We start from the raw sequence: 18,836 nt of genomic DNA on the forward strand, positions 1-18,836 counted from the left end.
AAACTTAGGAGTTTTTATGTTGTTGTTTTTTTTTTAAAATGAAAATGGATGAAACCAGATCCTATTTAAAGTGAATCATCTTCCATGCGCGTTCCTTTCCTTTTTGGTATTGGCTGAACAGTCACCGCGGTAACATCAGGATGCCATCATTGGCTAGTTGCTCAATCAATCATGGAAAAGCCGGCAGTGAGGAGGCGGGACCTGTCTTGAGTCGCGGCTTCGCCTCTTAAGATGGCGGGGCTGCTACTGAATCCGTATGGCAGCAACTCGGGAATAAAATAATTGACAAAAGTGGTTAGTTTTCCAAGAGATACCCGTGTCATAGTTTTCAGTGAGTACCTCCATTACCCAGTAATTAGCTGCTTTCCCGTCGCATGACCTCTTCTGCATGTGGCATGTGGGTAGCTGCTTGTTAGCACATTAGCAACGTTTTTCGAGGCCCAGCATGCATCTGCAGACTGAATAATGCTTGCTCCATTTTAGGCGACGAGGATATTCCTTGTCTTTGGGGGGGTTTCTTTCTGGATTGTTCAACTCGATTAAACGTATTTAGGCTCTCAGCTAAAAGGATCGATAGCGTCATTTCTTAATTTCATTATTTTAGCATGCATAAAGTTGAAATATTTAACATTGTTCTCGCTTGCTTTCCTCCTCCTCTAGCTCTCTGAAGATCCCAGTGGAAGATGATCATTTCCTCTATACCATAAGCTGAATGCATTGTGATTTCCAATAATTGAGACAGTGATTCTGCAAGCTGTCTACATTAATGAAAAGAGCAATGTAGTCAGCTTAGCATATTCACCTCTGGTACGTGGTCTATACAGAGATGAGCTTCTGCATGTATTCCGAGCTGAGATCAGAAGGAAGTTTATATTCAAGATTTTAACATAATTGTTAGTTTATAGTATTTTAAGTGTTAAATTAGAGGAGATGGAAATGGATGATATTCTACCCCCTCTCCCCTTGGAGCCACCTGATGATTTTGACCTAGACCAGGAAAGAGCACCTCCACCACCTCCCCTGCAAACGTCCAGTGACGCAGAGGTAATGGACGTTAGCTCTGGTGGTGATGGATACACACATACCCCAGGGGATGGGGAAGGGGAATCCAAGACACAGCAGCCCATCAGCAAGGGCTTACTAACTTTCTGTACCGACCTTTCAAATGAGGCCACTTCCAGCGCACCATGTCCCAGAACGGCTCGCCACGCTCCACCGGTCACCAAGTTCCTGCCAGACCTCAAGCTGCTCAGAGATGTTAAGATCAGCGTAAGCTTCACTGAAAGCAGCAGCACTATCAGTAGCAAAGACAGGACAGTTCTGTACACAGGTGAGGGGCAGGAGGCGGGAAGTCAAGATGGTTTAGCCAGTCTTAATGGTGAATTGCATGACATGACAAATTTGGAACAGGTAGCTGAAGGTAGCTCAGGAATAGGAAACAATTCAGGCAGGAAATCAGAGGAGACCGAGGTAGACCTAGAAAATAAGGTAGAGTTTGCTGTCCTGGATGAGTTGGAGGAATTCTACGAGAACTTCTTGGATCACGATGATGGCGAGCACAGTGGCTTTAAGTCTGAAGTCATAGTTCAGCAGGATCAAGCGGATGACGAGGCTGTGACTTACTCCTATGAGGTATGTCTGTTATATTTGCAGTATCCCATCTCACCATCAGCTATGCATTGCAATTTGTTCTTCCAAACTGGAGAAAAATGAGAATCCCAACTAAACCCATGTTAGCCTCTCTGGTATTTCAGTAAAAACTCTGTTTTGTACTTTTCTTTATCCTGCAACATCTTAAAAACAGTTTTATTGCAGCGTTCATTCAACAGGTTTTGGGAAAAAGGACCAGTAAGACACCTCTTGTAATAAAATCTTAAACTGGTGTTTCATCACTTAAAACTCTGGAGTACAACTACCCTCAACTGGTTTAATTGTTCCTGATAGTCTAAATGATGATTTTTTTTTTTTTCTGTGTATATTTTTGTAACTGAAAATGACAAGTACGAAGCTGGAAGAGGTTTGTGCCATTTTTATTTTTCTTTCAACAAACTTTAACTTTCCCATGAATGGAAAAGTAATCATTCATAATGAAGGACTTGTGATTAAATTTGGGCTATTCGACCAAAAAAGAACCGGTGTTGGACCTGGAGCCAGTGCTTAGATGGTTCAGCTCCGGTGCTAGCAAAGAACCGATTTTTGGTTTCAGCCTAAAGAGTCTGGTCTTTGGTGCATCATTACTGGCTGGTCATCAAGAACAGAATCCAGGATCTGGAAATATGGGTTCTCTTTTGGGTCATTTATTGCTGCTGCATCCCAGCTCTTTTTTTTGGTCCCCAGAAATTTTTGTTGAAACTTATTTGTTGACCAGTAGTCAAAGCCCCAGCTGCAACTTAATGCGGTCTCATCTCTGGCTCAGCAAAGAGTTGGTGCCAGGCTAGAACCAGTTTTGAGAACCAGGAGCCGGTGCTTAGGCAGTCGAAAGCCAAAGAACCGGTGCTAAGTCTGGCTCTGGTTCTGAACCAGCTCGGTCGAAAAGCCCTGCTTGTGATTTAATTTTCATTATTCTAAAAATTGTTTCCATCAGCTCAAGTTTCTTACCAAGAAAGAGGTTAAAATATGTTTTAGCTTTTGGTTATAGATGTGTGTCGGTGTTAACCACTGACTCTTCCAGGAGGAGTTTGACAATGATGTTGACGCTCTGCTGGAAGAGGGCATGCCAGTCCCAAAGAAGATGCGCCCAGCTGAGGACAAATATGGTGGAGAGAGTGATCATCAGTCTGATGGTGATGGAGGTGTTCAGCCCATGGTGACCAAAATTAAGACTGTCCTGAAGAGTAAGTGGTGGATCTGTTCTTAGAGCTTTATGTCTGGAGATGCCAGCGAGGAATTCTCAGATTACAGTTCAGAAAGATTTTCATCCTGTCGCTGGGTATTTTTAAAGTGTCGGCTACGACTCGCTATTCGCAGAACGTTACAGATGTTCACCTCTTGCATGATATGCGTGGAAACTTTCAAGCAATTTATTGCAGGAAGATCCAGCAACATTAGTGTCTTAATAACTTAACAACCCCGAACACAACAGTATGTGTTCGGGGTTGTCTTGATCTGAAGATGTCATGATGGGAACTTTAACTTTTTAAATACAAACAAATACAAATATTAGGCAAATGGAGGAAATATTTCAAGCAGATTCTTAAACAATGTGGCATGCATCACGCCTTAGAGCTATTTATCTGCTGTCTTAAGTGGGACAGAGGGCTTGTCAGATTTTTTTTTTTTTTTCCATTTTGCGTGCTGTAAGCTGTGTGGGAGCTTCATTCTGCTTTTTCACTGTTTTGCATTGTCAGAATTTTCTTATTAACTTTTAGAGCAGGAGTATCCAGCTCTGGTCCATCTGGGGCCACAATCCTGCAGGTTTTTCATGCATCTTACTCTAACATACCTGACTCAAATCAGCCTTTGCGAAGAACTTCATAGACTTTTGGTTTCATTTATTGTTAGGTGTTAGAGATCCGTTGAAAACCTGCAAGACAGCGGCCATCCAGGACTGAATTCTGACACCCCTCATATAGTGAATACATTTCTTTACGTGTGACTCAGTTCAGAATCTTCTACATCCACACTGAGGGGTTCAGTATTTATTCTAAAAAAACTTTGGAAAAGTAGGAATCAGATAAGAAGCTTTCCAGTTGAAGGACGAAGGTTCATCCTACCACTATAAAGCTTCTGAAAAGGAAAATTTAAGTCCCACTTCTGTGAAAGAGGACCTAAATGCTGAAATGATCAGGTTAAACTGCAGTTACATTCTGACATCTGGTGAGAAGAACTGAAGTCATAGTCTTTACCTAAACCCCATATTTTGTGTCTTATATGACTGACTGTTGATAAAGCTGATTTTCACTTCTTTCATACTTCAGTTGTGGTGATATTTCTGCTTTCTTCCAGGTTGCAAATACATCCAAATTAAGGTTTAAGTCCAAAACTCCTTCAGTTTTTTGTTTAACTAACAATATAGTAATAATATTGTTAATGTGCTCACGTTTCTTTGTGCCAGGTCGAGGTCGCCCACCTACTGAGCCGCTACCTGATGGATGGATCATGACATTCCATAACTCAGGCGTTCCAGTCTACCTGCACAGAGAAACCAGAGTGGTTACCTGGTCTAGACCCTACTTCCTTGGAACTGGCAGTATTAGGGTAATCTGCAACAAGTTTCATGTCTGAACAACAGGCATCAGCTCATTTTGCTTTCACTGCTTGCTTGCTTGCTTGCTTGGTAGTTTTAGCAACAGTTGGCACTGTTCATTATAAAGCTTGTGCCTCCAAAACAAAGCATGTTAATGTCTGTATTTCTCATGTGTTTTAGAGATGTTACAGATATAGCATTTATTTATTTATTTTAACCTTAGTTTAATGTTATTAGGAGCAGGTCATGGCAAAGCAAGCGGTGTATCAAAGCTATATAACAAGCTAACGTTTATACAGCATTGTGGCTCTAAGCTGGTTGCTAACATAGAAGCGAAAATTAAACTTTCATATATTTTATTCGAACATGTTGAATAACACTAATTAAACTGCACAAGTCACCTAAATTGACTGTGGAACATATCAGTAGATGTCACCGTAACTTCAGGATATGGATGAGATTTTATTATCTGCATGGCACAGTTGGTACAATTATTGTCAAGGAGATCACAGTTTTACGATTGTCAAGATTACTGTGCGTTTGTTAATTTTCCAACAATATAAATGTGTAAAACTAACACTCCTTATGGGGCTTTAAGTTTTAATGATGGACGTCAATTAATTTTTTTTAATACAAAAATGACTGTGAAATTAAAGCGGTAATGATTTATGATTGTTCTGCACATTAACACTTATACAGTAAAGGTAAATATCATGCCTTATGTAAAAGAAATAACTCAGTTTGGATTCTCTCTGTGAGACAAGCTTATTTTGGACAGCACTCTGTCATCACAGTGAAAAGAGTAACAAAAGCCACTAATCCTCCTTTTTAAAGAAGAGTGATAGTTTTCAAGCCTTGTGTTAAGGGAATGTCTGCAGAAAGTCTCATTTGTTGCATGAAATAACTTAGTTTTCATGTGCAAATTGCTCTGATATGCTCCTGTGGTTAAGACATAATCTTTGTTGAAGGTGATATTTAGAAAGATTAATGTTGATGTTTAATACTGTGATTAGTTGTGAAATTACATAATTGTGACTTCCATAGTGTCTTACTGACGTTCGTGTCATTTATGAGTATTTCACTAGGTCATAATTAACACTTTATGAAGTCCAGATATTTCAATAAAGTCTCAACAGTTTACAGAAAATTGCAAGTATATTTTAATTTACCCATCGTTTCTGTTTGTAACGAATGCTTTACTGTTTTTTATTGGGAAAATGTGCTGCACTTGTTGAAACGTGTACAGCATATGTTTTAGAAGAAGCCATATGTAAAACATCATCTAAATATTTTTGTTTCAATTCTTGCTCTTCTGTGTCATACAGAAACATGACCCACCTGTCAGTAGCATCCCCTGCCTGCACTACAAAAAAATGAAGGAACAGGAGGAGAAGGAGCTTAACGGGGAGGTTATTTCTAATGCAGAGGAGTCTCCTGTGAAGCCTGCTGAAGAGGCCAGTGGTGAAGAGAAGACACAGCAGTCTGCTGAAGAGCAAGATGATGTTGCTGCTTCTGGTGTAGCCACTGCTGGCCAAGATGGAGAGAGTACCCCTGATGACAGTGTTCAGAATAAAGTGCCTCAGCCTTTTGACACTGCACAAGGAGCCTTGGGGCAGGTCAAGGCCAAGGTGGAGGTGTGCAAAGATGAGTCCATAGGTAGGACCTTTTACACTGGCAAGTGAACCAGCATAGTTTTCGTTCTTGCCATAAATCGCTCACACTGACTTAAAAACTTCTTTTTTTTTTTTTTTTTTTTTTTGCAGAACTTGAAGATTTTCGTCTGTACCTGGAAAAATGCTTTGACTTTGAACAAGTCACTGTCAAGAAGTTTCGCACCTGGGCTGAGCGAAGGCAGTTCAATAGGGACATGAAGAGGAAGCAGGCCGAGTCGGAGAGACCTATCCTGCCTGCAAACCAGAAACTCATCACGCTGTCTGTCCAAGATGCTCCAACTAAAAAAGGTGATAGATTCATTCATGTAGAATTTTATTCATGCCTAGATACAACCTATGCTACAATTTTAAACTGCTTTTGATTTTAATTATTGTTTATTTGAACAGAATTTGTCATCAACCCTAATGGAAAGTCTGAAGTTTGCATCTTGCATGAATACATGCAGCGTGTCCTGAAGGTTCGACCTGTTTACAACTTTTTCGACTGTGGTAAGTTCTTATTTCGTATGAATTTCATGTAGGTTTTTTGTATTTGTATCTTGGCTGTATAGTACTTGGTCCAAAACCTGACTCATTATTTCATAAGGCATTTATTGGGGGGTAAAAAACTGCAAAGTGTCTCAAAAAAATGATTAAGTCATTGGCTGCCGAAGACAGCTTTTACAGATCTGCATATGGAAAGCCGATTTTGGTCGAAACACCTCCAAAATTGGGAGCATGCACCCAACATGTGATGAGTGTGCACTCAGAAGAAGCCCTGCACACGCACCCGGCTAAATCAGCCCTCTACGTACCAGTCCCGACAAATGAGTCAAAATGCTCCAAAGTGCATGAGGCTGTCTGCTGCAATAACTCCTGGCAGCCAATCAGTTAATTCGCAACAGTGAGATGAACTGAACTGTGAAATTCTCTAGTGAGCAAATGGAGTACGAGGCATGCAAGCTGAGACAGTTCATTTTCTGTATTTTGACCTTAGAAAAATGGATTTCTCTGTATCCAGAAATGAGAAACTTAAGCACTCCATAAATAACCATTCAAATACACATTGCTGGTCTGCACCCAGTGCTCTCTCTCTGTGAATAAAATATTTCTACTTTGCTGTTTCCCAATATTAACTTTAGACGGTTTCTGTACCCCCACAGAGAACTCTAGTGAACCCTTCGGAGCCTCAGTCATTATAGATGGAGTCACTTACGGTACAGGAACAGCGAGCAGTAAAAAACTGGCCAAGAATAAAGCTGGTAACTCAACTTATTTCTGCTACTTTGCAGTACGTTGTGGTGGTTTGGTGAGTGTATGTCACAAGGTAACATTCTGTCCTCTTCAACTGTGGATGAGCTCAGAGGACTGTCAAATGACTTAGATTTATTTTGTCAGCTTGTCTTGTCCTGATACGGCTAAACTGGAATAGTTTACATAATGTTGTCTGTAGATTGTTACTGGGTCACAAATATGTAATGTATGATCGATGGGGTCAACCAGATGAAGAGATAACGTCCTTGTCAATTTATCTCCCATCTGTACCACTGTCATGCTATATTATGTACATAGCTAACACCAGCAGTAAATGCTTGCACTGGTAACATCCCTTCATTGTGATTCATGGGTTGTTCTTACCTCACTGGTAATGTGTTGTGGACTGCAGCTCGAGCCACACTGGAAATCCTCATCCCTGACTTTGTAAAGCAGACCTCGGAGGAGAAACCCGTCGAGGGGGATGAACTAGAGGTGTGTAGTTATTTTGTGCCCAAGCTGAACTGATTCCTCTGGAAAAGCACTTTTTTTGTTACTTTAAAGTGACGCTGCAGTTGTAATGTTGATGTTGCTTTCTCCCACAGTATTTTAATCATATCAGTATAGAAGACTCGAGAGTGTATGAGCTGACCAACAAAGCAGGACTACTTTCGCCATATCAGATTCTTCACGAGTGCCTTAAAAGGTAAAATAAATGTGCATATTGGTGTGTGTGAGTGACGTTACGGAGCACATCCTCATTAACAATGCCAGAAATGTTTGAGCTGCCAGGTTGGGTGACATTGCAGCCACATCTGCTGTTTCAGGTTTAGGATATTTATTTGAATTTTTTTTTTTTTTTTTTTTTTTTTTTCTCTTGCAGAAATCATGGAATGGGGGACACTAGCATTAAATTTGAGGTGATCCCAGGTAAAAACCAGAAGAGTGAATATGTGATGACATGTGGGAAACATACAGTACGTGGCTGGTGTAAGTAAATTCTAATCCTTTTATACACTCACTGTTGGAATATTGTGTTTTTAATCACTTTCACACTGTTGGGATGCTGTGTTCCTGTATGTTTTATGTGAAGATGATTAAAACCCACATGGAGCTATCGGTCATGGGGTTTTGTTTTGCATGTTGTCGCTAGGCAAGAACAAGAGGGTTGGCAAACAGCTAGCTTCTCAGAAGATTTTACAGATGCTTCACCCCCATGTAAAAAACTGGGGCTCACTTCTGCGCATGTATGGCAGAGAGAGTAACAAGATGGTCAAAAAGGTGAGTACAGTCGACAGCTGCAACACTTGCATGGTCCCCAGGTGAATTTTGTGGGGTTTTTGTTTATCCACCATCATTTGGTTGTTATTTATCCTGAAGCTCAGTGTCTTTTGCTACAGATGTCTTGTCAGCTTTACGTCACGGATTTTAACTTTTTTGATTTAACATTTTATAAAAATTCCATTTAAAAAAAAAAAAAAAAAAAGTTGAACATATGTTTACACCAAACAGCCCAGTATTTATAGCAGAGCTCCATGTTCTGTTTGCTCCTGAACCTTTTTAAATTACTTGGTCTCTCAAAGCAAAGCCTACATTTTTGCAACTGCGTCAGCAAAGATGCGTAGTGCACATGTGCCAGATGATCAATTCACCTCCAATCAGGTGGATTGTTGTTTTACTGCCCTGCTCCAGGCCTGGCATTCACACTACATCATTTCCAGACCTACTTACTTTTTCCATCTGAATGGAAATAGATGTCATCCTGCTGTTGTGTAAATGCAGTTTGTTTTGGGTTTTTATTCCATCGTTTCTCCATGCTTTACGCAAAAGGTAGAAGAATGGGAACGTTTGAATGTGAACAAGGCTTTACTGCTATAAATCCATGTTCTTCACCTTCTGTATCTGAGTACGTTACAGTATATTTTGAGAAGTCGTATCTTAATCAGCTGAGTGATGTGGCTCTGTGAATTCAGATGTTTATCACCTGTCCTGTGTACATCCATTTCTGTTTGCACATGATTAACAAAATTATCTTTTTCAGGAGAGTTCAGACAAGAGTGTGATTGAGCTTCAGCAGTATGCCAAAAAGAACAAGCCAAACCTTCATATCTTGAACAAACTGCAAGAAGAAATGAAGAAGCTGGCAGCTCAGAGGGTAAGAACTGTTTTGGTTTGTTAGTGTGGGGGAAAAAAAGTGAAGGTTACCTATATCTTTAGTTTAGTTTAAACCAACTTGTTACTTGTTGATGTTTTCATAGTTTCTATATGTTAACCCAGACAGATAAAAATGAATTGGTCTCCTTCACCAAATGTTTTTATCATCTGCAGAAACACACACACTCAGTGGGACGTCTTAAACCCAGACGTTTTTGGTGTTAGAGGTTATTTTCATTTTCTAAGAACTGAAATTGAACTGAAGTTTTACCACAGATATTCTGTCAAGAGAGCTTACTAAAAGGGGGAAAAGGAGGACTTTTAATTCCAAATAAATGTATTTTTTGAGTGAGCTAAAGCTGCAGGGTTTCTATGTTGTGGGAGAGTATTCTTTACTGCAGCTACACAGATGTTTGAAGATTTACAGCTTTGAGTTATACACCCAACAGTCTCCCACTGAGAAAACTCCCATCACAAAGATTTGTGTTTTAGAAGAATTGAGCTGCCTTTCTAAACAAATTATTCACACTGCAGTGGCTTTGTTTGTTTTCCATATCAGGAGGAAACCAGAAAGAAACCCAAGATGACCATAATGGAGTCTGCCCAGCCAGGAAGCGAGCCTCTCTGCACTGTCGACGTTTAGTCTTGGAATCACTGAGGAACCACAGCACTGAAACCCTGTCACTGTCCACAAAAACACAGCACCACCCATCAATGCAGCATCACTAAGATCTAATGGCAATATAGTAACTCATTGGCCAGGCCGGTAGCTCTGCTTGCTTCCTTCACCTTCATTTTACTTCAATGAGCAGGTAGATGTGAGGAAGGACAAGTAGAGAACATCCGGTCAACCTCTCGAGATTCATCCTTGTTATAGCACTTAAAAAAGGATGCAAAGAAGCTAAATAGAGTTGATTTAAAACATGAACCACATCAGCATGCTTCTTAAATCAGAAAAACACTGCATCCATTGGTTTTTCTTTCAAAATGTTTTCAGCAGTGACCACATTTTAGTACCAGCACCTGCTTGTTTGGTTTGTGCTTGAAGTATTTCAAAGGGACTACTAATACCTGTATTTATGCCATTGGTTTAATTTTGAACAGTTCCTTGTTTTTATTGAAGTTTTTAATGCTAGTTGTTCTGGATATTTTGGATGATGAATGCAAATGTGTATGGTTTTGTCCTCAGAATGGAAAGTTGGTTTGCATGATAAAAACATGCATTGTCAAGTGATCACTATTTGCAATTATTATGCACTTGTGTCCTGTCAGATATTTTTGTGGTGTGATAATACTGTTGGTACGGGAAGAACTGCTTTGGGGAGTTTTTTTTTTTTTTTTGCAGAGGGCTTGTTGCCTTTTTTTTTTTTTTGTTTTTTTTGTTTTGATGGCACAAGAACCTGACATCCTTTGTATGTGGACACTGCTATAAAACCCAGTACAGATCCAGAGTACTGTAATATCTAATTCCTTTCATGCTTTTAGTTTTTGCTCTATTCTAACACCATGCACTCCAGTTACTTAGTAGTCTGAAGCTGCTTTTCAGTTTTGGTGCCCTTTTAAAACTAAAATCAAGTTGGCTACATGTTGCCTTAGTTAATCCATTTCAGGAAGGGCTCAGACTCTAATGCATTGGACCTAAAACACCCTCCAGCAGGAAGTGGAAAAACCATGCCCTATTTACTTGATAAGCATTTATTGTCCAGGCAATTAGTATTTTTTAATAACAGCCTGCAAGATGATATACATAGGAAAATAGTTCTACAGCATGTGCAGATTTTTAAGACTTAATAGGTTGTGTATGTGTTGCCACTATCCTGACAGTTTACGCTGTTTGACCACAAGTAGAAAACACTTCAGAAGGCAACCTTGTAAAAGCAGATAAAACTGTGTATACCAAAGCTTACAGTCTTATGCATTTTATAGAATTGTTGATGTTGCTGCAAACAGAATAAAGACAAACTTGTTTAGGAAAAAGTCACAAACTAGCTGAAACAAACCAAACTGCTGTGTTATCTCCAATATTTGGCCTCTTAATTTTCTTTTCAACTAAACATTGAAGAAAACCAGGCTTTTGTGATAGTGCTTTGAGAATGTGCTTTCTGCTTTGTACGCGTCTTGTATCACCAAGTTTGTGCTAATTTGAGGGGATGGGGGAGTTGCTTTTGTGTTGAGTTGTACCAATGACTTGTTTGAAATGTTGCTGCCTAGAAAATGTATTGCAACCCGAGCTGACTTAAGTGATATTTGTTATGCAAAATAAAATGTATTAATGACAAGTGTATTGTTTTATTCAGACACAGATTACTGGCAGAGGAAAAAAGGCTTTGCAATGGTGAGGATCTTAATTCCACTCAGGCCTAGAAATGGAAAAATAGCTTTATGATCTTAACCCACACTAGTAGCCACATGTTAAATTAACTTGACATAATTTTCAAACCAGCACAGGGTCAAATGAAGGTAACGAGCAGAATGAAAAGTCATTTTCTTGTGTTTGCTCATCTCTTCATCCATGAAGCCAAAGAAAAAATGTTAAAAAAAATTATGTTATCAAGGTTCCTATAAGAAGGTGTGCATACATTTGGAAAAGGAAAAAATAACCCCATGTTGACTACAGCATTACACATGGTCTGTTTCATTTGGACCCGTTTGCTGCTGGGAGTTGTAGTCGACTCTTTCCAGCAGCAGAAGCATTTCTACATGCATCGTCTGCGGGAAGAGATCCACAGCCATGGCACGCACTGGACGAAACGGGGCTCCGTGAACTCTGTTGGAAGGAGCTCTACACAAACTGGAGACAGAAAAAAAATATATTTTGTGTTAATACAACTTTTCCCAGTTCTGTGGCTTTTTGTGTTCTTATCTCGGCTGCTAAATAACTCACTCGATGAAGTTGGTCATGGCTGCCTTGGCATTGCATGCCACATAAACAAGCCTCTTTAGATGCTCTGCTCTCCTGATGGCAAGGATCACCTTGGAATCTGTTTTTAATTTAAAAAAAAAAAAGTAATTTTAACATAATATGTTAAAATTGCCTTTCAGGTTATAGGCATGTACTCACGCAGCCCTGCCCTCGGTGGATCCACAATGGCGGTGATGTTGGGCGACACAAGAGCTTTGAGGATGCTGGGAAACACGTCCTCAGCTTTTCCACAGTGAAACTCGACATTACTTAGGCCTGCATATTGAAATTACCAAAAACATTACAAGTTTAATAAATAATGATCTCTTCATCATGTAGATTGTTCCATGATAATGGTTTTTGTGCATTTGGCATACAATGCTATCTGAGGATGTACCGTTGAGCATTGCATTGACTTTTGCATCCTCCACTGCTTCCTGACACAGCTCTATCCCAATCACCTTTTTCACTCTCTAGAAAACAAAAACAAGAAACCTGCCAGACTCAAAAAATTCAGGGAACATTTGCTGAATTCTTTTTTTTTTTTTTTTTTGTAGCTCCTAACTGCGAGTGGATATAACCCCATGGAATAAAAGACGTAATATTGTCTGCACCATACACTCTATTTACATCTCATCATATTGTCAACAACAAACTTAGTAAATACCGACTAAATGTGGATTCTACTTGCAGATATATTTACAGAAAAACAGCAAGCTTTACTTTTGCCAGTGAGAGGCCGATGGTTCCTGTCCCACAGCACACATCCAGCACCGTGCTGTCCTGATCCAGCTCTGCCCATTCTCCCACGGCCGAGTACAGCACCTCTGCAGCGCCTGTATTAACCTGATGAATAACACACACTTTACAATACAGACAGTCTTTACATGCAGTGCACTTACTGCAAAAGGATTATAAACAATAATATTCCAGCCTAATTGAGTGGAAATGTTCATTGGATAATATTGTCTACATTTTTTAGTGTGCTGAATTCACTGGAGTAGTGTGTAGCACCTTTGAGCTTGAGTTACCTGGGTAGCTGAAGCAGTTGTCTTCTAACTGGAAAGTTGGTGAATTCCAGGGTGCCTTTGGGCAAGGCACCAAACCCTGTGTTTCCCCCCCCCATCAGTGTGTACCTATGTGTGTGTGTGTGTGTGAATGGGTGACTGACATGTAGTGTATGGCATGTTTGAGTGGTCGCACAGTAAAAGTGCTATGTAAGTACAAGTCCATTCACCTGGAAGAAAGAGTGAGGAGATATCCTGAATTTCAGGCCGAGGAGTTCCTCGTGAATGCAGTTCTCTCCAGCCACCAGCTCGCAGGGCAGGTCCTCCAGGTTGGGAGATGTCCTTCAAAGAAACACACAGCAGTTTGCCTAAAAAACTAGGTCTGATCACCATCAGTCATTAAATGCTGAGCGTTATGTTCATTTTTATTCACCTTTGACCTTCCCTGACAAAGTAAAGAGAGGTTATGCCACTCTCTTTCCCTTCTCCTTCGATGAAGTGCTTCCTCATGGAGCTCTTTAGAGCATCGAGTTCCTCTTCTTCAAGTTTCTAGGCGTTATTGAACAGGAAAAAGAAACATCAAAACAGTCATTTTGCAATATGTGACCTTATTCCGTTTGATGTAGTTGACATGTCAATGTCTCATCACCTGTGGGTTGAAGAAGACAATAGCCATGGCTTGTTTGGTCCTTGTGGTACGTACAGTCAGCTGCTTCCAGTGTCCCTCATATGTCTCAGGACTGTACACGGAGTATGGTGTTGTCCTGTTTGCAAAATAATAATGAAAATTAAATAAACGAAATCCTCCATTCACTTTCTTAACTGCTTACTTAAGGCAAGAGGCAGGGAACACCCTGGACAGCTCACCAGTCCATCACAGGGCCAACACAGAGACAAACAACCACTCACACTCACTCCTATGGGCAATTTAGAGTAACCAGTTAACCTAACATGCATGTCTTCGGACGGTGGGAAGATGCCCGGACTCCAGGGAGAGAATAAAATAAACCATTGGAGTCTTTTTGTGTTCAGATTTTAGGTAAAGTTTGACTGAAATCCATCTGGAAAATGTACATTTCATTGCAAACAACAACTTTTGGTAAGAAATGCTTTTAGTGCAATTATACCTGATGAACTTCTGAAATTCACTGACCACCTTCTTGGCCTCAGCAGAGACGTGGCTCGTCTCCGCCGGCCCCACCACAGCGCAGGAACCTCCTTTATATTTTCCCAAGCGAAAGCCAATGGTCTTGTCCTCGCCGTTGGCACCCACTGAGATGAGGAACTCGCACTTGTTTCTGTACTCTGTCTGCCATGATGCAGAAATCAGGTCAGTTAGATCTTAAAGCTGGGGTAGGTAATGTTAGGGAACGAGCAAGATGTAAAAGTAGCACCCTGTCTTAACTCCTACCCCTCTGGTTTTTACCAGCATTTATCCGTTTTTGTTCAAGATAATTCAAAAAGTTATGGACAGAATTTATTGAGATTTTCAGGAGTTGTTGGAAATGTGAAAAAGAAGAACTGATTTAATTTTGGTGGTGATGCTTTGGATCCAGGAATTTTTTAAAGGCCTTGGTGAAGGTTTGCACTCTCAAGAGTGCTTTTTGAGTTCACAGCTTTGGCCTAAATACTGCCTGGACCTGTGTTCTGTGTAAAGGTTCTACGTTTGTCTGTAAAATCTTGGACAGGTAGTTTTTTATCCTTGAATTTCCCTTTGGGGATGAATAAAGTATTCTTGTGAAAAAAAAAAAAGTCTGAGTAAGATTACCTACCCCAGCTTTAAAGGTGTCAAAAACTGGAACTTAAATTTGCATTAAAAACAAAGTAAACATGTACACCCTGATTTATTCAGGTTTTTTTTTCATTTTTACTCCAGTGGAACCAGCAACATTTGGGAATGAATGAGTGATGGATTGACTGGGGAAAAACATGTACCTGTGTTGGAGACGGTCGAATAGCTTCCAGGGGACAACACATTTTGTTGAATTTCCCTTTCTGTGCGAACAACCATGGCAACATAGCTTTGTTGGTGCTGCCAATCTCTCTACGAGGACACAATTAAATGTGGTGAACAATAATAATAATAACCTGGTCTCAATCTACTCTGACTTCATATAAATGTCACCACCTACTTGGCAAGCCTTTGCAGAACTCCCACCACCTCCTGCTCCTTTCTCCTCAGCTGCTCCTCATAAGGCACATTCCACAAAGGAGTCACCACATTGGCTATCTGAACATGGAGTGGCTCCTCTTCATCATCCCCTTCTGTTCGCTTCGGAGCTGGCTGCCCTCCTGAATCCGCTCCCTCCTCTTGCTTTCTTTTCCTCAGGATGGGGTCTGCTTTGGGTTTGGCCAGCCGGACACTCAGCACCTGGCCCTTCCACTGCATGCCATGCACCATCTTCATGGCCTTATCACGCTCCTCCTCATTCTTAAAAGTGACAAAAGCAAACGTCTGCTTGCCAAACAGCTTGATCTTGTGCGGGTTGAGACCATGTTTAGCCAGGAACTTTTTCAGGTCGTTGAATCCTACGAACTTGGGTAGATTCCTGATCTCTACTTTGTAGATCTCGGAGGTGAAGAGGTCGTTTTTGATGTAGCGGTACATGCTGGGGTCGCTGTTGCCATCACCCTGAACTTCAGACTTTGGAGCGTCATTTTTGGAGTCTTGGTGGAGATCTTCAGGTTTCTCCTCGTTAGATAGGGTTGCATCAGCCGCTGGACTTCCGCTAAAATCTGCCATCACTCTGCTGGATGACAAAACACCAAACTATTAAGTAGCAGAGGCCGGATTATCCAAAGGGCATTATGGGCACGGGCCCAGAGGCCCACACCCATTGGGAGCCCACTATAAACTGTATATAAAAAGATGGACGTAACCTCCGTGACATCACCCGTAGGTTTCTGAAGAGCTGAACTGAAGTTCGGTGGGTGGTTCCTACCATCGCCATCTTGGCAGAGGTATGTGTGTCGTCTCACTCGGAAAATACATATATGGGCAAAGAGGTGGAGCTGAGAGGGGGGATGTGAGTGTCATGGTGGATGATTGACATCTAGTGAATTCCAAGCAGCCTGTAGCTAAGAGCTAACCCAGAGCTAACATGAGCTAACCAGCTAACGTGGGTAAGTGGGCTAAAGCTAAGTCATGTTGTTAACCGGCTAAAAACCGCAGTTGTTCTGCGTTCTTCTTACTTGAAGCGGGAGATCGTGTACCTGTCAATCAAAAGAACACGCCCCTAAATATGATGAAATTCGAGATTAAATTACTTTAAAACAAGCAAGTTAGAAAAAATTTCACTCCCCCCACAGTTGTCATGAAGGTAAACCTGACCTATAAACCGAAAATGGATTTTTGAACCAGCCTGTAAACATGCTTATTTCTGCTGTGAAGTTGGTCGTTTTAACACAGGAGTCTACGGGAATTAGCTGTGTTTTGCAGCCAGCCCCTAGTGGATGAAGGGGAACTGCAGTTTTATGCACTTCCGCATAGGCTTCACTTTTAGTTGCTGCCGAAGGCTCCGTCCATCTTTCATATAGGCTCTATGGGGCCCACGTGGGGCAAACACCAGCAGTTTCAACATGGAACAAAATGTTATATAAAAGCCAGATAGTTACACCACTACCAATAGTGTATTGCTACTGGTACCATTGGCTGAGATATTTTAGAAATGTTATTTCACAGTGTATCATTCACAATTTTTACAATGTTGCGGTGGGGAAGGGGGCCCCTGTGACACTCTGGGCCCTGGGGCCTGTGCACTGTTAATCCGGCCTTGTAAGTAGCAGAAATAGTTTTTAACCATTATGTCACTGCAGTTAAACCTAGCGTTTGAGACTTGCTTTTACTGCTTATAGCCTATTTGCACACAGTGTTGAATGCAGATTAAGAAAAGAAAAGACACGTTTACATCTTTTAACTTCCCAAGTAAATATGAAAATGACTTTAAATACGACAATTATGTTAATCGATATGTGATTGTTTGTACCATTGAAGCTAAGCTTCATCTTATCCACATTTAATTTTAAGTCGATGTAAACTTTTCCACAAATCTTACCTTTATAATTTTATCTGCGACTCTAATTTTCACTCTCAACTCTACAGTGAACCGCCATGTTGATTTAACCACGTGCGCGGTAAACTTTGAACTTTCTTAAAGAGACAGTGGTCATTTTCCAGCTCTGAAAAACATCTGGCCAGTGCTCTTAGGAAAGCCAAATAAACCAAGGCTATACTGTTTAGCGGGTCTTTACTTTTACGATTATTGTACCAATTGTAACACACAAACTGTATATCTAGATATATGGAAGATAAACCCAAATGAGACTTAGATGTCCTGTACATGGGAGGGTGTAGAACAGAGGTGTCAAACTCCAGTCCTCCAGAGCTGGAGCTTCCCTCTTTTTCCTTCTATCCACACATCTGATTCAAATCAAATGGATCCAGCAGCTTCTTGTCAACCTATTTATTTATTTCAGTCAGGTGTGTTGGAGCATGGAAACAACAAAAACCTGAAGGATACCGGCCATGGAGGACTGGAGTTTGAGACCTGTGGTCTAGAAAATTGAGAGGTTAGGAGGCCAAACAGTAGCACGGGCCAGGAAAGGGTTAGCACATGTAAATTAACTAAGATCTCTCTCTCTCTTTAAACAATAAACTAAAAAAAAACAACTGAGAATAACCCTGCGTTGCATGTCTTTAATCACTACTATATGAAAATGAAATGAAATGAAAAATACTTTATTAATCCCCAAAGGGAAATTCAATATTATAGTATATAATAGTAATTAATTGAGGAGGTATTGTTCTGGAGGCTGCTGGCAGGAATGATCTTCTGTATCTTTCAGTCTTGCATCAAACCTGAAGAAGCCTCTCGCTGAAGACACCTTGTTGTTTCATCACAGTGTTGTGGAGAGGGTGTGAAGAATCCTCCATCATCTTCATCAGCTTGTGCAGCATTCTTCTTTGGACAATCAGCTCCAGCGGCTCCATAGTTACTCCAAGCACAGAACTAGCTTACTTGATCAGTTTGTTGATTCTCTTCAAGTCTCTGGTTCTGATGCTACTACCCCAGCAGATAGCTGCAAAGCTGACTGCACTCTCCACAACAGACTTACAGAAGATATGCAACATCTTGGTGTAGACATTAAACGATCTAAGCTTCTTTAAGAAGTACAGTCTGCTCTGACCTTTCTTGTCAATGTAGTCAGTGTTGCATTTCCAGTCCAGTTTGTTGTCCAGCTAAACTCCAAGTTACTTTTATTCCTCCACCACCTCCACTGAGGTCAGCAGCATTGGTGCACCACAAGGAACTGTACTCTCACCATTCCTCTTCACATTGTACACCTCAGACTTCCAGTACAACTCTGAGTCCTGTCATCTGCAGAAATACTCTGATGACTGCAGTTGTGGGGTGTATCAGTGAAGGATAAGAAGCAGAGTACAGAGAACTGGTCAGTCAGTTTGTGAAAATTGTGCGGTAACAATCATCTCATATTAAATACCAGCAAAGCAAAAGAGATGATTGTTGACTTCAGGAGGAACAAGAACAAAAAAAAAGCACTGTTTCCACCCTGGGAGAGGAGGTAGAGGAATAATACAATCTAGAGAATCAACAAACTGATCAAGAAAGCTGGTTCTGTGATGGAAGTAACTCTGGAGCCGCTGGAGCCGATTGTCCAAA

At 40.8% G+C, this 18,836-nt stretch overlaps 2 protein-coding genes across 3 annotated transcripts; one reads left to right on the forward strand and one right to left on the reverse strand.

The window, feature by feature from the left end:
- Positions 1-220: 220 nt before the first annotated feature.
- Positions 221-11,387, forward strand: dgcr8 (DGCR8 microprocessor complex subunit). The gene is made up of 14 exons (XM_079251054.1): positions 221-331; positions 661-1,632; positions 2,672-2,834; positions 4,055-4,197; positions 5,512-5,842; positions 5,950-6,147; positions 6,247-6,348; positions 7,002-7,100; positions 7,505-7,587; positions 7,698-7,798; positions 7,976-8,082; positions 8,246-8,373; positions 9,134-9,247; positions 9,806-11,387. The coding sequence occupies exons 2-14, from the start codon at positions 931-933 to the stop codon at positions 9,887-9,889; spliced, it is 2,355 nt and encodes a 784-aa protein (XP_079107180.1). The 5' UTR covers positions 221-331; positions 661-930; the 3' UTR covers positions 9,890-11,387.
- A 132-nt stretch (positions 11,388-11,519) lies between these two features.
- trmt2a (tRNA methyltransferase 2 homolog A) lies at positions 11,520-17,283 on the reverse strand. 2 transcript variants are annotated; one of them, XM_079251055.1, is made up of 12 exons: positions 17,211-17,283; positions 15,288-15,905; positions 15,091-15,199; positions 14,283-14,464; positions 13,805-13,919; positions 13,589-13,704; positions 13,386-13,497; positions 12,872-12,994; positions 12,546-12,621; positions 12,308-12,424; positions 12,131-12,227; positions 11,520-12,037 (listed from the first exon to the last, which is right to left on the reverse strand). In XM_079251055.1, exons 2-12 carry the CDS (start codon positions 15,896-15,898, stop codon positions 11,866-11,868), a joined length of 1,830 nt encoding a protein of 609 aa, XP_079107181.1. In that variant the 5' UTR covers positions 15,899-15,905; positions 17,211-17,283; the 3' UTR covers positions 11,520-11,865. The 2 variants fall into 2 exon arrangements, with proteins under 2 accessions (XP_079107181.1, XP_079107182.1); XM_079251056.1 differs by having other exon boundaries at positions 15,288-15,902; positions 17,211-17,255.
- Between the last annotated feature and the right edge of the window lie 1,553 nt (positions 17,284-18,836).

The sequence above is a fragment of the Telmatherina bonti genome (assembly GCF_933228915.1).
Source record: "Telmatherina bonti genome assembly, chromosome: 13".
Lineage (NCBI taxonomy): Eukaryota > Metazoa > Chordata > Actinopteri > Atheriniformes > Telmatherinidae > Telmatherina > Telmatherina bonti.